General features: G+C 38.7%; 1 protein-coding gene across 1 annotated transcript in view; it reads right to left on the reverse strand.

The window, feature by feature from the left end:
- Window positions 1-18,114, reverse strand: part of LOC117290077 (FACT complex subunit SSRP1-like) — a 51,380-nt gene that overhangs the window by 20,794 nt on the left and 12,472 nt on the right. Inside the window, exons 13-15 of the mRNA XM_033771325.1 lie at window positions 17,758-17,890; window positions 16,753-17,072; window positions 16,075-16,234 (exon numbers count right to left, since the gene is read on the reverse strand). Of these exons, the coding sequence (XP_033627216.1) occupies window positions 16,075-16,234; window positions 16,753-17,072; window positions 17,758-17,890 (613 nt within the window). The remainder of the gene's footprint in view (window positions 1-16,074; window positions 16,235-16,752; window positions 17,073-17,757; window positions 17,891-18,114) is intronic.

The raw sequence follows: 18,114 nt of genomic DNA on the forward strand, positions 1-18,114 counted from the left end.
TTTTTCCTCAAATTCAGCGCCCTGAAAGAAATCACGAAAAAAAATCTGAAAAAGGAGACGACATGCGTGTAATTCCCTGCCTGCGATACAGTTTTGTAGGACACAAAAAGTCCAGCGACACTTAAATTAATCGCTAGTGACCAGTCAGCGGTCGGCGCATGAAAGAGTAATATGCAAATAAGCGCGGTTGAACAAAGGATGGCTCCCTCGTAGGGAGGAATGCTTCTTACGCACTACGTGCATGAAAGTATGTAGAGCTTCAACAGGTGGGCATAACACAAAGCTAGCTATGATTAAAGGAACATTACAGAATTGGTAAGAAAACAAATCGTCGAAGATCACAGATTAACATTAAACTTAAACGGTCTAATAATGATGATAGTAGAAAACATCCCTTGGAATATTTCTGTCTAAAATGTCATATTTGGCGAGAAATAAATAAAACTAGTTTCCAGTTTGGAGTATTTATTCTTGCTATTTTTATAAATGGATGTCTTGCAAAATGTGTAATCGGTTTTTCACTTTTTTTCTCATGACCAATATGGCCAATCGATTTCAAACTTCTACAGGTTTGTCAGTTTATGTATATGGAAGATTACACAAAGTGCTGTGCTTACACTGCCAGCAACTGTTTAGTTAGCAAAAACCAGTTACTGTATTATTCCTTTAAAATAATGCTACCAGCTCATGCTCTGATGCTATCCCGAACTAATACAATTCAATCATTTTACAGAAAAAATCCACACAATGCCCAGATTCTAAAACTCCCAGACCCCTGGCTTGGAAAAACAATTTCTCTGTGCCTCCTGGACCAGACAGAGGCACGTGATGGATTCCAGTCATAAAAGGATAACATCTCAGAAAGCACAAATCCTTTCAAGGTTATGAAAATGTACGAGTGACGTCAATAGAGGGGGGTTGTTCACAGCGAGAGCTTGACCCGACGTCACCTCCTAGAATTGGGAACAATCTCCGGTAACGGGGCCTTTAGGGATCCTATCATGGGATAAGGTTTTTTTTTTCCTTTTTTTCCTACGTTTTTTTTCCCCTTTTTTTTTGTCTCTCTCTCTCAAGGGTAAGGTTGAATGTGGACTTTTTTCTGTCCAGGATTTGTGGGTCAAGACCTGCTGATATAAACTTGTTTTGAAAAGCAGTTTGTTGACATGGTGGTGGGTTAGTGCATTGGTGAATGATTTTTCTCTCACGGGAGCTTGGGCAGTTACAGTTTTAGAGGGTGCGCATAATATTTGTCAGAGGAAAACGTGCTAGAAGTCCAAACTTCAGGCCACTAACTATTTTGTTTGCATATTCACCATAGGTCCATTTGGTTGGTAAGCAGTTTGCCAGAGCTAATTCTATTTTCACAATGTTTGTATGACACCAAATAGAAATGTTCACAGATTTACACAACTATGGCACAATTATGGTAGTTGTGGAAAACTTCCATTGAAATACCCTTTTTTTACCCGTTATGTTATAGTTTTTGATAAATGAATAAAACATTTAGTTTTGATCAGCTTCAAGTCCAAAATCTGGTGTTTGAAACAGTAAAATGTGCTGAGGTTTTTTCATTTTCTGGATTGAGATTAAACTATCACAGGTTTGTTTTATTGTGTGTACATGTTGGGTCACATAAAGTAGGGGCATTGGTCTCTAACATTGTCCATGTTTTTTTCAACATCTAACTCTGGGTGGGTGGGTGGGTCAAAACAATTTCACAGAAGGAAAAAATGGTAAACATTGATTATTCAAAATGGCCGGTGGCCCCCAACACTTTCAAAGAAGCGGATTACAGTTCTACATCACAACAACTCAGCGCAGAGAACAAATCTTTCCTTGAATTTTCTCCTCTTGTCCATGTGGACCTCAAAGCTTTGCAAACAACTACCTATTTGATTAACTGGAGTCTGTACAAATACTTTAAGCAAAAGTGCAGAAATAATCCTTCTACCTAGTGCACGTATTTCTAAGAAGGCCTTGAAGAAAGGGGTGTTCAATACACTTTCAAAGTCCGAAGGTAACACTTCGGCCTTTGCCAAACCGAATCAAAACATACCACACCCACATCTACAATTCAAAAGAAATGGAATCGTGCCAAATTTTTCATTCATCACAACTTTTTTTCAGGTGGAAGTAGATGTTAATATTTCCAACAACTACCCTAAAAGTTTGATTCTAAAAGAATTCCTCCTGTGGAGTTTCAGATTCCTATCCCCAGCTGTCGAGAAACTTGCTTTCACAATGGATTACCAAAACAACAAAAACCTTTCCCTTACGTCAAACCTGTGTGGGTTAAACCCAAGTCCAATGTCCCCAAAACATATGAAACCTTTACAGTTTGTTTGTGAGGTACGGACAATCCAAGCACGCAAGGCATGGTGGCTCACACAGCCCTTAAATCCTGCCTGCAGGAACGTGCGAGGCTCACGTGTTTGTTGTTGGAAGGGTTTGTCCAGAAAATACGAAGCAAGGACGGAAAGCAATGAGGTAGAAACCCAAAGTCAATAGCAACTAAACTATAGTTCCTGTTATGTAAAGGATTGCTTTTTTGTCCTTTCTTGTGTCTCTTCATCTGAACAAATATTCTGTTATTGTTCAAAGTTTGATTAAAAACCCTCACCACCCAAAATCAATCTACATGTATATCCAATTGCCGAAGTGATGGCTTGAAGACATTGGACAGCTGACACTATTTGTAATTGTCTAAAACCAGTCTTCTCACTTGGTGTATCTCATCATATGCATAAAATAACAAACCTGTCAAAATTTGAGCTCAATCAATCTGTCGTCGAAGTTGCGAGTTAATAATGAAAGAAAAAACACCCTTGTCACACGAAGTTTTGTGCTTTCAGATGCTTGATTTCGAGACCTCAAATTCTAAATCTGAGATCTCAAATCCAGATTCGTGGAAATTTACTTCTTTCTCATTAACTACATTAAGTGAGGGAGCCGTTTCTCACAATGTTTTATACCATCAACAGCTCTCCATTACTTGTTACCAATTAAGGTTTTATGCTAATAATTATTTTGAGTAATTACCGATAGTGTCCACTGCCTTTAGGAAGGACTGGGGCCGATAGTCCCAGACAACAAAATATAATAACAGAAGTTTGACAATTTCTCAAGTATTTATTTGTGAGGTTTTAGTACAAAAAAATCCTCCATGATTCTGCAAGGGGTGTTGATGGTACATTGTAGAACAAGAAGTACCAGCATAAAGAAGCTCAACAAACTTGTACTAAGATGTTTAGCTTTGCAAATTGGACAAAAAAAAAAAAATTAAATAAGTGGAAAAGGCCAAGCATGCACATTCAAAGTGTTTTACAGTTTTCCTTTTCATTATTTGTTGCATTCATTTAATTTCCATTTCAAGACATTTATTTCCATTCCAACAGATAATCAAAAAAAAAATTACAAAGGACAGTATTGAGAAAAATTGGAAATGAGGGCAGAAAATCCAAAGCATTATTTCTATATTTAACAATGAAAAAAGAGCCTGTGTTTTGCACCACTATCAGCCAACCAGAGGTCTTCGTTTTACTAGTGAGGGCGCTATTTTATCTTGTGGCATCATAATATCACAAGGGATGTATTTGCTTAAAGCAACAACAGTATCTTGACAGTGTTCTGTTACGACTTTTTTGTCAAATTTGGATAAAGAGCCATCACAAGGCCCCCCCCCTTAAAACATCACATCTCATGACTAAGCTGGGTGAACTTGAAGCATCAATATATTTTTTTAAAGGAAATCAACTCAATAATATTCTAGCAATAAACCAATGTTTTGCCTTTCAATTTCTGAAAGTTACGTTCAAGGCCTTAGTGACTGTTTTCACAGATCAAGAGCAAAACGATTTAAAACGTGGCGTCAGCAAGTTTGTTCTCATGTTGATTCTGTTCTTATTAATTTTTGATTTTTACATTTTTACCCGTACACCGATATGTGTTAGCACTGTATACTCAGTACTTTCCCCTTACTCCGATGTGTGTTAGCACTGTACCTGTATACTCAGTACTTTCCACTTACACCGATGTGTGTTAGCACTGTATACTCAGTACTTTCCCCGTACACCGATGTGTGTTAGCACTGTATACTCAGTACTTTCCCCTTACACCGATGTGTGTTAGCACTGTATACTCAGTACTTTCCCCTTACACCAGTGGGTGTTACGACTGTATACTCAGTACTTTCCCCTTACACCGATGTGTGTAAGCACTGTATACTCAGTACTTTCCCCTTACACCGATGTGTGTTAGCACTGTATACTCAGTACTTTCCCCGAGTCCTGTGAAAAAAAATATCACAGGCATATTACTCGGGTGATTCCGTTCTTGTAAAACAATTTCTGATCCAGTAAATATTCTGAGCCACAAGTCCTAAGGTGTTATGAAATTTTTCTCTTCTAAGTTTGAGCTCTGTCCATCCTCTCACTGCTAAAATGGTATTGTTGAAATAAGAAAACAATCTTAAAGCAAACAATTCTTGTCACTCCCTAAACATTTTCTTTAATAAGATGTTTGGAAGTGACAGAAGAACATTTTTTTTTTGCAATTTTTGTTTTTGTCGTAATACAAGAATACCATTTTTAGCATTGTTTTGTTTGTGATTAAACCAGCCAACTTATTCTAATTGCATTCTGCTCCAAGTTTTTACTCCTTTTCTTAATTTCTTTCGCGTCGTGTATCCTTTCGGAGAGGCATGAAAATGTTCGGCCATTCAGAACTTGAGCATTTATACAAATTTGTTGTTCCTTTTTTCCCCCAAACTTTTTTCCTTGACACTGTCACAGCATATCTATCAGACAGAATTTTCAAAAGTTATTAATCTTTTTATGTGTTAGAATTCAATGCACTGATTAATCAACTGTCAAAGACACCATGACTCGACCTGTATTATAAAAATAGGATTGGTTGTTTTGTTGGGGTCTTTTTATTGCAACAAAAATAAATTTCAACAATGGCCACAGAGGGAAACCTCTTAAAGGCAGGGTATACCGTTGATAATTACTCCAATTGGTGTAAAAAAAATAAAATGCAGATTATGGTTGATTGTGCAACATTTTGAGAAACGGTTTTCTCCTAAGAAATGTGGTTGCAGAGGAAGGGATACAAAAAATGTTTATCTGAGAAACCTTTTGCATACTGTGTATTCAAATTACAGATTATTATTCCTGCATGGACATATCCGCTCTTTTTTTTCCGGCGAAATCTCAAAAGTGCTACAAACATTTGAACCAAAATTTTTGCCCCTAACTAAGAGTGGCTATAAGCCTTATTTGGGGTGAATTTGCATACAAAAAAACATTTGTTGTTGTATATATAGTACATTTTGATGTGATTAAACCAACGAGTAGTTCAAAAAAACCAAACGTATACTTTGCCTTTAAACCTTGTTCTATGTACTACCTTTCAATCCAGCAGATTGAGTTTCAACTTTGAAAGCAACCTGACCCAAACAAATCGCGTGTTGAATTTCGCTTTCCATTGTTCAATCATTCAAATTCCGACAGTGAATCCATTTTATCATCTCCAGGAGAGTTGTAAAATATATCACGATTATTTCTATCCAGGTATAGAAAAGCCGCTGTATATTGTTTCTATTTATTGATGGTTACGAATTGCAAATCAGGCACTATCGTCCGATACTTTCAAACCCAAGCTCTGCTTTAAAGTGATGTCATTTCTAGTCAAGCCTTGTGATTGACTGAGCCTACTCAGGAGATGTCACATGGACCAATCAGAGAACCCACAGCTGTTGGGTTGGTGGAACGTATGTTTTCTTTTATCATCAGACATACATGTAGGAAGAACTGGGAAAATGACCCAATTCTAGTAAAGTTGAAACTGAATCTGAATCTCTCCCCACGCAAAACATCATTTGCATTCTTGACAATTACATCCCTACCGCTGTTCGCTGCATCCCTACCGCTGTTCGCTGCAGAGCATGGATTAGCAACGTCATCTCTGACCATGCTTTTGAAAAGGCATGACTTCCTGGCGGTCTGCCTCAGCCCTGGACCAGGATTTCTGAGAAGAAGTCCGTCGGAATGAGTAGTGTCCAAGGTCACACAGCTGAGGGCCCCAGTGATGCATTCAGATGCACGAGATGGGAATGAACTTTGCTCGGTGATCAAAGTTAATTAGCCCCCATACTTCATGACATGAACAAAGTTTGACTAACCGAATGCTAAAGCAGCATGTTGGCCTAATATAAAGACGATTCAAGGCCGAAAACAAACATGCCCTTTGACCCTTGCACTTGGGAAAATAATTTGTTTAGTACAGTGGCTGATTCATAAACGGCACTACGGTTTTTCAGGCTATTAAAGCCATTGGACCCTTTCGGTACAGAAAAAAAAAAAAATTCACAGATTTACAAATAACTTACAGGGTTTACAGAAGGTAGAGGTGAAAGACTTCTCTTGAAATATTATTCCATGAAATGCTTTACTTTTTGAGAAAACAATAAAACAATATCAATTCACGATATCGAGAACAACAGATTTATTTTAAACACATGTCACGACACGGCGAAACAAGGGTGGGTTTTCCCGTTATTTTCTCCCAACTCCAACGTCCGATTGAGCCTAAATTTTCACAGGTTTGTTATTTTATATAGAAGTTATGATACACCAAGTGTGGGCCTTGGACAATACTGTTTACCGAAAGGGTCCAATGGCTTTAAATAACAGTCACACTTTTTACAAGGTTCCAACATTTTTATGAGGTTTTTTTTTTTAACAGACAAATTCTAAAAACTTCACGGGAAATTGAACAATGAATGATGACAAATAAGAGTGACGACCAACATATGGGCTAGATAGCTAGCTCAGTTGTTAAAAGGCTGATTTTTTTTTTTTTTTTTTTCAACCAAAAAGTGTATAACTAAAAGGAGTTTCTCAACTCTTTAGAGACCATTTATTGTATAGACAGCCATCAGTGCATCACAATGCCCAGATATGAGATACAGCCATTACTATTGACGACTCTGTAATTGTAAGTGATTATACCTGCCCTGTTGGCAGTATTAAAGGCAGTGGACACTATCGGTAATTACTCAAAACAATTATTAGCATAAAACCTTACTTGGTAACGAGTAATGAGGAGAGGTTGGTAGTATAAAACATTGCGAGAGACAGCTCCCTCTACAGTGGAGTACTTTTCGAGAAAGAAGTAATTTTCCACAAATTTGATTTAGAGACCTCAGATTTAGAATTTGAGGTCCCCAAATCAAGCATCTGAAAGCACATAAGTTCGTGTGACAAGGGTGTTTTTTCTTTCATTATTGTCTTGCAACTTCAAAGACCGTTTGAGCTCAAATTTTCACAGGTTTGTTATTTTATGCATATATGTTGAGATACACCAAGTGAGAAGACTGGTCTTTAACAATTACCAATAGTATCGAGTGTCTTTAAAAGCCATAGTTTCTCATGAAAATGAGTTCAATTTTGATCGTGTTTGTTTGGACATCAAACCAAACTTTCATAGTGGATTTTTCTCTTGAGTCTGACCTGGAATTTTATCTTTGTAAGGGCAAGGCTTTTTCATTTTGCAAAGAGTACTTCTATTTGGAAAAAAACTTTGAAGGGCCACCAAGACCAGGGGGCAATGGAGGTCATGGCCACGTAAAATCCAGGCCTGTCTATATTTTTGAATTTAACATAAAAATTTAGGGTTTGGGCGTTTTTAGATGCTACTCTTGATTTTGACCGTATTTCGGACAAAACAAAATTATCCAAAGGATGGGAACTTGTGTGAACTTTATAACCCTGTGAACTTTCAGATACCCCCATCCTAGTCCATCCCAAAATAAAGTCAAAAAGAAATTTCTTTCTTTGATTGTCTAATCATCAAATGTATTTGTTAATATCCAAGTTGTATTACTCAACAGTTATCTGTACAGGGCTCCTCTACAAACACGCTTAAGTGGCATTTGCTTTTATCTATCTGCTTGTTGCCCAATTGTGAACTAAAAATAACAGAGAACCTCCCTTTCAGTGAACGCTAAAGCTGCAAACTCTAGGACTTCCCGTCAGAGCAATGTACAAAAAAGCTAAATTTACAAAATAGTGGTATTTCCCACCTAAAGATAAAACGGGGTACAAAAACGGCCAAGGACTTTACAAAGTGGTCTACATTTAGCTAAGTTCTCAACCTTTGAACCCAGCAAATTCCTAAATCACTGATTAGATCATAATACTGTTGAGATACTGTAGGGAATATCCCCTATCCCCCCCCCCCCCCCTTAACAAGTTGACCCTGCAACGCCTAGTTAACGCCTACCGACTGTGGTCCATTGCGATCAGAGTGTTCTGGGTTTGAACCCTACCAAGCTACCGCTGATTTCACAATGACTAGAATAAGTATTCTCGTGAACCACATTTTGTGCAATTTTGTTATTATTTTGTGCAATCCATGGTACAAGCATGGCAGAAGAACTGCTCCCAAGGTACAAGTAATGCAACATTTCGGCTGGTAACCTTATTCTGATAAGCAAAATGGTTTAATTTTTAGTTACATTTTGTGCTTCCGTTAGCACATCCATGAAATTGAGCTCCTCGGGTGCCCCTTGCAGGTTTGCTTAGAAAGGTTCTCCACACATTTCTGCTAAGCAAAAATTGGCGAGATACCAGTCACAGTGACATAACATATTAGCTGGCAAACTTGTTTTGAGCTTAGTTACTTTTAGCTCACTGCTTCAGTTAGAAGATCCATGAAATTGAGCTCACCACGTGCCTAGGTTTGCTTAGAAAGGTTTCATTGTTCTTGAGACTGACCATGGTAGAAGATGATGTTGATCACCGCTATAATGATTGAAAACACTTTGTCTCGCTTGAGGGCAATGTATTTTGTACCTTGCTAAACACACACAATGCAAATAATGATAATCAGCTTATGTTTGGTCGATGAATAAATAATTAAACACCAATGTAGGTTTTGGAATGTCAGGGATATATGCATATCTGCTACTGACTCCAGAGTGGTACAGAAGAAAAAATTTAAAACGATTGTGCCAAGGACGAGGTCATTGAACTCTGAGATGTAAGATAAGCAGCTGGTCCGATGTCACGACAAGGTTGACAACTGCCTTGCGTTTGATGGAACATTGGAACTGGGCTATCGCCATTTGGGCTTAGTGAATCAAGCAAAGAATTGGTAGATAATAGAGTTTTAAAGTTAACACTTCTGAGCACGGTCAATGAACTTTCAATGGTGGGTAAAGCCAAAGAATACCTTTAGTTTTTGGAACTGTTAGATTGTGTATATGTAAAGGCCTGTTAAAATTTTTGAAAATTTAATTTCCAAAGGTGGATGCAATTACGAGATATCACCAAAATATCGGAGCGGTTGTGTCCTTGCAGGATGTATAATTGGATTATACATTCAGAGTTCTCGGATTAAAATTCGCGTATAACAACTTTCTAACAAAAAGTTGTTACTGCTTTCCAACCAAAAGGTTGGTATAAATGTAAAAAACAAAAGTGGTTAATGGCCCTACGTTTTGACCCTAGTAGAGTCTTAAGGGAATTTGCAATGTCAGATTAAGTGTAGGGTTTGAGGCATTGCATGGTGAGGTATCAATATACATTTGGTTTGCGGTAACACCATGTGTGTATCTACTTGCCAGGTAGAGTTGTTCTTAGGGAACTGTCTTGCTTTATACTACTACCGTGGAGTAGATTTATCGGATGTTCGGGAGACTTCTCAGTTCTGAAAAGAACTGTCTGCTTTTTAACCATACCCGGACGGAAGGTATAGAAAATTGGCTGGACTTCTACTTTAGCTTATAGGATCGTATAACTGCACTATCGCGGAGTCAGTTCTTGAATTGGTCTCAACATTTCGACTAGATTGCTCTAGATATTAACAAACATAATAACGTATTGTATGTACCTTCCCTTTAAGACGTCTGAACTAAAATGCTGGTGTCGAGGGTTCAAATCCCATCTGATGCAATTATTACATCAATTAAATACATTTTGAGTTGACCATCTGTATGGTTTTAGAATTTGTTTGTTTTTTTAACAAGGGAGATTGTTATCATCAAAAAAATGTTTGTCTTGTCAGAACAAACTTTACTGGGGAGGGAGGACTGGTTGCACCGACACAGCGCCCTCTTGTGATGATTTGGTGAAAGGTGGGTTACCCCAGGATAATGGCTGTACAACTCTTCAAGGCTGTACTACCAGCATCAGGGACCAATTTCATAGAGCTGCTAAGCACACAAATTTGCATAGCATGAAATTTCTGCCTTGATAAAAACAGAATTTCCAACCAAAGGTCCACGTGATTTTCAGGATAAGCAAACAACAGCTGAATACCTTTAACAAGCAATATGCAACAAATGGAAATGTGGTTGGTAATCCTGTTTTCATCAAGGAAGAAATTTCATGCTAAGCAAATTTTTGAGCTGAGCAGCTCTATGAAATTTGGCCCAGGTCATGTCAATAAACTTGTTGACATCATGTCCAATTTGTTTGAGTAACAGAAATTGACAAAAAGATGAGCAAACTAGGTACAAAGTGTTCGGTAAATACTCCAAGAGTGGTGCGTGTAGTTTGAATAAGTTCCTAGTCGGCAATTACGTCAATGCCTTTTGTGTCATTACAAAGGGGGAGAGGTCTTTTACAAGAAATGCAACACGTTTGACCTCAATCCAACAATAAACATGTTATCTCTGTCCTGTGATTTACTGGGATCCTTCCTCACTTTAACCAAATTCAACACCTTTAAGGGGCGGCTCAACAGCAATCATGATACAACGGGAAAACGGAAGTCGATTGCCTCCATGCCCCCTGGTCATTGCCTTGGTGCCCTTGAAATGCTACACTCTACAGTAGAGGTGTACTATTTCCTCATGATGCCCTTTACCAAGGAGAAAATGCCTTGGTGCCCTTGCCCATTCAAAAACAAAGCATACAGGCCTGCAACTGTTTAGACTCTATGGTGGTGTACGCCTAAACCTGTATGAAGCATGATCAGTTTGCTTGAGCAGTCTTCAGTCGGACATTATCAAACCTTTTAATTTATTAACTGTGGTTGTAAAGCCAATGACTCTTAGAAAAGCCAACTTAAAATCTAGCCAAGAACCCCATAGAGAAGAGACAAAGTTTCAGTTTAAACATTTCTCAAATTCTCTTCTTTTTTTGGTTTTGAAAGGAATTTTGGGTCATCATATATCCTTGTTTGAAGCTGATTAACATCATCACAATCTGATGGAAATGACATAACCTTCAGGGATACCTAAATGAGGTCACAAAACTTTTAAATCAGTAGGGTATACACCCTAATCAGCCGGTGGACTGACGTAAAATCCGCTAACCTTCGCTACATAGTTGACACAAACACCAGTAAGGGAAAAAACAAGTCTATCAAAAGACATCGTTTCCTGAGCATCAGAGATTGTGTCGTAGACCAGGAATTTAAGAATAACAAAAGTTGCTGTATGTGTAATGTCCAATTTGTTATCTCAACTTTGAATTACCCTTTTTGGGATCTATTAAAGATTATTGTATTGTATTGTATTGTAATAATATAATTATTTGGGGGGCTAATCATCCTTACTTGCAGCTAAGAGCTGAATTGCGAAGGACGCGGCTACAACGTGTTCGAGAAGCAGGCATGCAAGGGCGATTCAGCTGTCAGCCACATCAACCCATTATGACCACGGAGCACAGCCAAGATCGAAAGTGTTTGATTTTTCCCAAGGGTTGAAAACTGGATGGTCTGGAAAACCCTTGTGGCACAGCACAGAACCAACGCACAACTCAACTCACACCATTATGGCCCTGGCCGGAAATCGAACCGGGATCACCTTGGTGAGAGGCCAGCGCTTTCTGCACAAGCCAACCATGCCATCCATTGTAATCTTATGGAACTTAAGGCAAAAATTAGATAAGGAAATTTTGCTGAACTTCTCTGGCCAAAGACTTGAAAAACACCCAAGGACGTACCAGTCAAAATTCTCTCTCAAGTGGTCCGCCTGGCAAGTTCAGTACTGAAAACCATCCCCATTTCATTTGAAATGTGGACTTCTGACAAAAGCTGGTGGACCAGTGAAATGACAAGCCAAATTAAAGGGTCTATGTACAGTGTAACTTTTGTAGGACAAAAACACAATGTACCTGATTTACACTAAACTTACAGTTTGAAGATAATGATAGTAGAAAGCTTCCCTGAAAATATTACGTGCTGAGGTGCTGTAGTTTTTGGGAAATGGGTAAAACAATGTCATGAAAATAATTTTCGTCTAATGAGACGAAAAATTATTTTAATAATTTACAAACGTTTTCATGACATTGTTTAACTCCTTTCTCAAAAACTACAGCACCTCAGTAAGTAATATTTGAAGGGAAGCTTTCCACTATCATTATATTCAAACCCTGTAAGTTTAATGTTAATCTATGGACATTTTGAAAAGGTACCCAAATCCTTTAACAACCAGGGTTAAATTTCAGACAATAAAGCTTATCAATTTTCTGCCCAGCAGATATGAGCAGTATACTACATGACTAGTCACAAATTGTGACATGAGAGTTTGACTGGTAACCAATACTCTGGTAAAGTAATTTTATTTTTGCTGCTTAACCACTTTATAAAGCAGCTCTATTAAATTGGTCGCTGAAAAAGCACAGGCACTTCTTGGAAATAAATGCAAGGCATATTACAAGTGAAGACAGCTTAAATGCCACCCTAGCAACGACAGGGCTTACCCTTAACCCTAGTCTAGCATACATGTAGGCCGACATTGTCTGGTAAATACCAACTTCTCAACTAGCCCTGTGGGCTATTAAAAACTGTGCAACCTTCTTTCCTATTTCTTCCTCTTCAGATGTGAATAGTAAATCCTTAAAAGCGTTTAAAATTGGTTTCATTTGTACAAAAAAAAAAGGCCCTCCTTCTTTTTATCTTTTATTTGGCCTCATCAGCCAAGTGGGCTCCTTTAAAAAAAGCTTAAGAACAAGGCCCGCATTAATGACTACATAGCTGGATGTACTTCATCACAAGTCAACAGATCATTTATCAGTTTCAAATAATTTGAGACCCCGGTGCACTTTCTTGTCCGTCATCGCTGAGAGACCTTGATCATCTCATGACAGACCCCCTCAATGCCAGGGCGCACACTGGCTTGTCATTCTGTTTCCTGAACAGCTGGAGAGGCTTTAGTTTCCTCTGGTCTGGTCATGTGACAATATGGTGGCACTGAACTCCAACATGGTCACAGCGAAGGATTCAAGGCAGTTCGAGTTACCTGCAGTTTCACTGTATGCTTTGTTTATGAAAGGGCAAGGGCACCGAGGCATTTTCTCCTTGGTAATCAGGGGACCCAATGAGGAAATTGTGAATTTCTATTGGAGCCTTTTAAGTCCACCAAGGCAATCGCCAGGGACATGGAGGCAAGCGCCCACAATGCGTCTGTGAAGTGTCAGGCCTGACTATGCCCAGACCTTGAATGAACCTTGAAAAGGCACAACTACCCCCCCCCCCCCACCCACTAAAATTTCTCAATAAAATATTTTAATTGAATTTGACACCATCAGCTGAGGTATCAAAATCAAGGCATCTGGAAAGCACACAACTTGTGCAACAAGGGTGCTATTTCTTTCATTATTATCTCGCAACTTCAACGTTCAAATTTTCTCAGGTTTGTTGTTTTATGCATATGTTTCTATACAGTACACCAAGTGAGAAGACTGGTCTTTGGCAATATTACCAAAGGTATCCAGTGTCTTTACACAAAAGGCATGATAATGTAAATACCCATAGCAAGTGAACATTTAGGCAAACTTATTGTAATTTAATATTTGACATAAACCATTCTTTCCTTGTACAGAGTATTTTTTATAGCTAGAAATGGTAGCTAATTCTCAAGGAGAGAGAATTTTTCCAGCTTTGCAGATTATTATTAGTTTGTTTAAAGAAAATTTGATTGAACTGAGTTTAATATAATAATAATAATAATAATAATAATAATAATAATAATAATAATAATAATAATGGACACTTTTAAAGCGCCGGTATCTGCCGCAAGCAGCTCTCATGGCGCTACTCTACAAAGATTAAGAACAACTATTAAGCAATGAAAATATGATTTACAAAGGCGTTTTTTTTTTACCACTTTGGATCTGGCGCCTACTGTTTTATCTCAGAAATGCTGAAAAACACTAATACCCAACAAATGCAAATGGTTTATGGTGTATAAAGCTTAAGCCAAGCTAACCACCTCTGAGAGCCGATAAATTGTGTCGTTTCTACTTGGTTGATGACAAAAAGGGAAGGAAATTCTTTCTCATTTTTCAATCTCAGATTGTATCTTAAACCACAGCACCAAAAATAGATTCCCAGGTATTGAATATAGATTGAAATTAGTCCGACTGTTTCGGGGACCACTGAATTAACGACCCACAACAAAAGTGTGAAATTCCATTGTCTTTTCTTCATCACACCATAGCGCAACGGCCACACAATGTCAGGAAGTGTTGCCGGTAACAGTGTGGACAACAGGAAGTGCAAGTAGGTGCGATATTCCTGTCTGGTGGTGGGAAGGTCAGGTCAAACTTCACCACTCTAACAAGTAGCAAGTTCGGGGATAACCTTTAGACAGTTCGCAATTCAAATCATGCAATATTGCCGACAACTGTGTGGTGGACAACAGGAAGTGAAAGATGGTGCGATATTCCTGTCTGGTGGTGGTAAGGTCAGGTCAAAGGTCACACTTCGCCAAGGAGAAAGTTTGAGGGATGCCCTTAGTCAAATTGCAATTCTAATCACTCATGCCTGGTCTGTGTTTCACTCAAACGTGTCTAGACTCGTCATGGTATTTGGGCGATGATGTGATCGGTAGATAAAAGGTGCGAGCACGCCATTTTCTTTTATTTCCTCTTCGTAACAAGTATAGTGTAATAACTATCTTACTGATTGGTGTATTGGCAAAAACCTACCATTTGTTATTAAAACATACAGTACTCTAGAAGACGATTGTTAAAATTAACAGTGGGTTAAGTTACTGTAGGTGTGATTATAAAAGATGACAAATCTTTCTCTGTAACAAACCATATTGAAAGAGTGACGTGACTTCATGAAATGACTAGGAAACAGTGCTCCGGGGCTATGCTGATCAAATTGGACAAGCTAGTCAAATCCTGCAGCGTTCGATTGTCATCTAGATTGACATATATAGTTAGAATGGTCGGCTCTAGTCACTCACACAAACTTCCTTGAGAATGATGGTCAATAATGAAGCATATTTCTTCACCAATAGAGGGCAGTATAACATAATAAGGGCCAGGACAAATTGGCACGATTGATAGAAACTTGATTGAAATGCTCTACCATTGCATTTGCAATAAGATGAAGAAGAAAACAGGCAGCCATATTAATGGTCAATAATATCACATTTCTTCACCAATAGAGGGCAGTATATCATAATAAGGGCCAGGACAAAGTTGCATGATTGATGATAGAAACTTGATTCAAATGCTGTAACATTTGAAGTCTGATGAGTACAAAATAAACAAGAATGGGTAGGGCCATTTTGTTGAGTACAAGGACTGCCTTACATGGTGCAGGCTTAACAAACTTTTCAGGTTAAACAAAAAATTGCTGATTTTTCTATGGGCACAAACATTGGCAATCGGACTATAATGTATTTTAAATACCAAACCCATCAAATACATGTTACAAATGTAACATATATAAATATATGCAAATGCAAAATGTGGAGAATAAAAAATAAAAGGAACAAATGCAAAAATTTGGAGAAAATATAATATAAAGAGAAATGAAATGGTACAACAAAGTAATAAGAAAAATTTGCTCCAGTGATGTATTCAAATGGAAACTATACATTGAGGGCGGCAGAGTAGCGGCAGCAGACATTTAGGCCATGTCCGAAACGACAACTTCGGCTCCAGCTTAGGCTTGATCAGCGGGTCAGCCAGTGTTGAAGAATGGGCAGACTTGCGCAACAGGGCCTTAGACTGGCTGGTCTAGAATAGTCTGGTTCCTTTTTGTACAATGGAATATTAGCATTCATTACTGTTAATGGATACAAGGAATATGACTAAGACTTACCTCTTCATCATCATCATCGTCATCATCATCATCCCCGCCTCCAGATGACGACGAGTCACTGATGTACTCTTTGCTCTTGTAGTTTCCTCCTGAGCCTGCGCTAGACATTTTCTTGGTCGGGCTGGACGCAGAATCTGAAGATTTGCTGGATTTCTTTTTGCTGCGGAAGTTAAACAGGAATGATATTTAGTGCTTGGAAAAAAGGTAGGAACATTTTATTGAGCACAAGGGCTGACCTATTAGGTGTAGGCTCTCATAGACGTTTCAGGCTTTGTTATGTCAATTTTAGGGAGGAAAAACAAAACCTGCCTAAGGCGGATTTGAACCTGCAACCTCCAGATTAACATGGCGGTGCTCTTCCATCTGATCCATCTAGCCCTAATGATCGTGGTCTCCTATTCAAGCCATTGGACCCTTTCGGTACAGAAAGACGAAAAAAAAGTTCATAGATTTACGAATAACTTGAAGAGGAATTTTTTGCGTCACAGTAGGAAAAACAGCGCCAACCGATTATTGCGCCTCCAAATTTGCTTTGCATTGGCAGGAAGCATGAACCGGACATCAACGCATGACAACACAAACAATCTAGCTCAGCCGTAGCTGTAGCTCCCAATTCCAACAATGCCTTATTCTGCTGAAAATGTTCTCATTTCCCGAACTTTTCTTTCTTCCTCTTACCTTTTCTTGGGTGATTTTGTACGGGGTGCTTTCTCAGTGGTCGTGCCCTCATCTTTGAGTTTCCGTTTATACTCCTCCATCTGCTCGGTGTAAACCGCCTTCAGCTCCGTGGCTTTCTCCTTCCACTCCTCCTTATCCTCCAGCTTGTTCCACATCTCTCCGGCTCTCTTGGAGACGTCCGTCACCGAGATGCCAGGGTATTTCTCTTTGATCTCCTCGCGGTGTTCGTTGAGCCAGATCATGTACGCCGAGCTCGGACGCTTCGGCATGTTGGGATCCTTGTCCTTTTTGTCCTTCCGCTTCTTGCGAGGTTTTTCGGACTGTAGAATTGACAGAAATATGAAAAAGGATTTGTATTCTGAGTCATCCAACAATTGACCTATCAACTGACGTCACGTGTGGCTACTGTCTGCTCGTGCTATATCATTTTGGGAGTCACAAGGTATGTAAAGATGATGTTAAGTTTGGGTGGGTTACTGGAGTTGACTAGACTGAACCATGGTCGATCTAGATGTCCGTTAAGCGCTGCCTGGTTTGTTTAGCTAGTTTAGTTCAACTAGATCAACCTAGTTCCGGCGCACTGTTTCTCTAATCAAATTCGGAAATTATGCCACAATTAATTAGTGGCTAACTGATACGGGTAAGTATGGGTTCAATATGACACTAAATTATCATGGCAGAAAGACAAATAATTAAAAATAGTTCTGAAGTAGAAAAAATTGAAAATAAAGTGACATACCAACAGTTACATTTACGTTAATCATAACGTCTGCTCAACAAAATACATTTACCATTTTTGACTAGTCAATCGACTCGATTTGTTGCATGAAGAAAATACCCCCGCATGTCTTATTGAAGATGACAAGGTCTACACCTGAATTTGCTATTTACTGAAAACTTGCCCATGCTGAAAAAGTGCAACTACAACAAATGATGACTACAAACTATATTAAATTGAACTGAAAACTAGAACTAAACAACAAACTTTGACTACAAGATACTCACCACAGTCTTGGCCTTCTTCTTGGGTTTACTTTCTTTGTCTTTATGCTTCTTCCGTTTCAATTCTCCCTCCTCCCGCTCTGAACCCGAGTTTTCAGAACCCGAGTCACTGCTCGATGATGGGTTGCTGTCATATCTACAAACACAAACATTTCAATGGTTTAAAGGCAGTGGACACTATTGGTAATTACTCGTAATAATTATTAGCATAAAACCTTACTTGGTAACGAGTAATGGGGAGCTGTTGAACTAACGTAGTTTTCGAGAAAGAAGTAATTTCGAGACCTCAGATTTAGGATTTGAGGTCTCGAAATCAAGCATCTGAAAGCACAACACCTTCGTGTGACAAGGGTATACTTT

Source organism: Asterias rubens, chromosome 5 (genome assembly GCF_902459465.1).
Source record: "Asterias rubens chromosome 5, eAstRub1.3, whole genome shotgun sequence".
NCBI lineage: Eukaryota > Metazoa > Echinodermata > Asteroidea > Forcipulatida > Asteriidae > Asterias > Asterias rubens.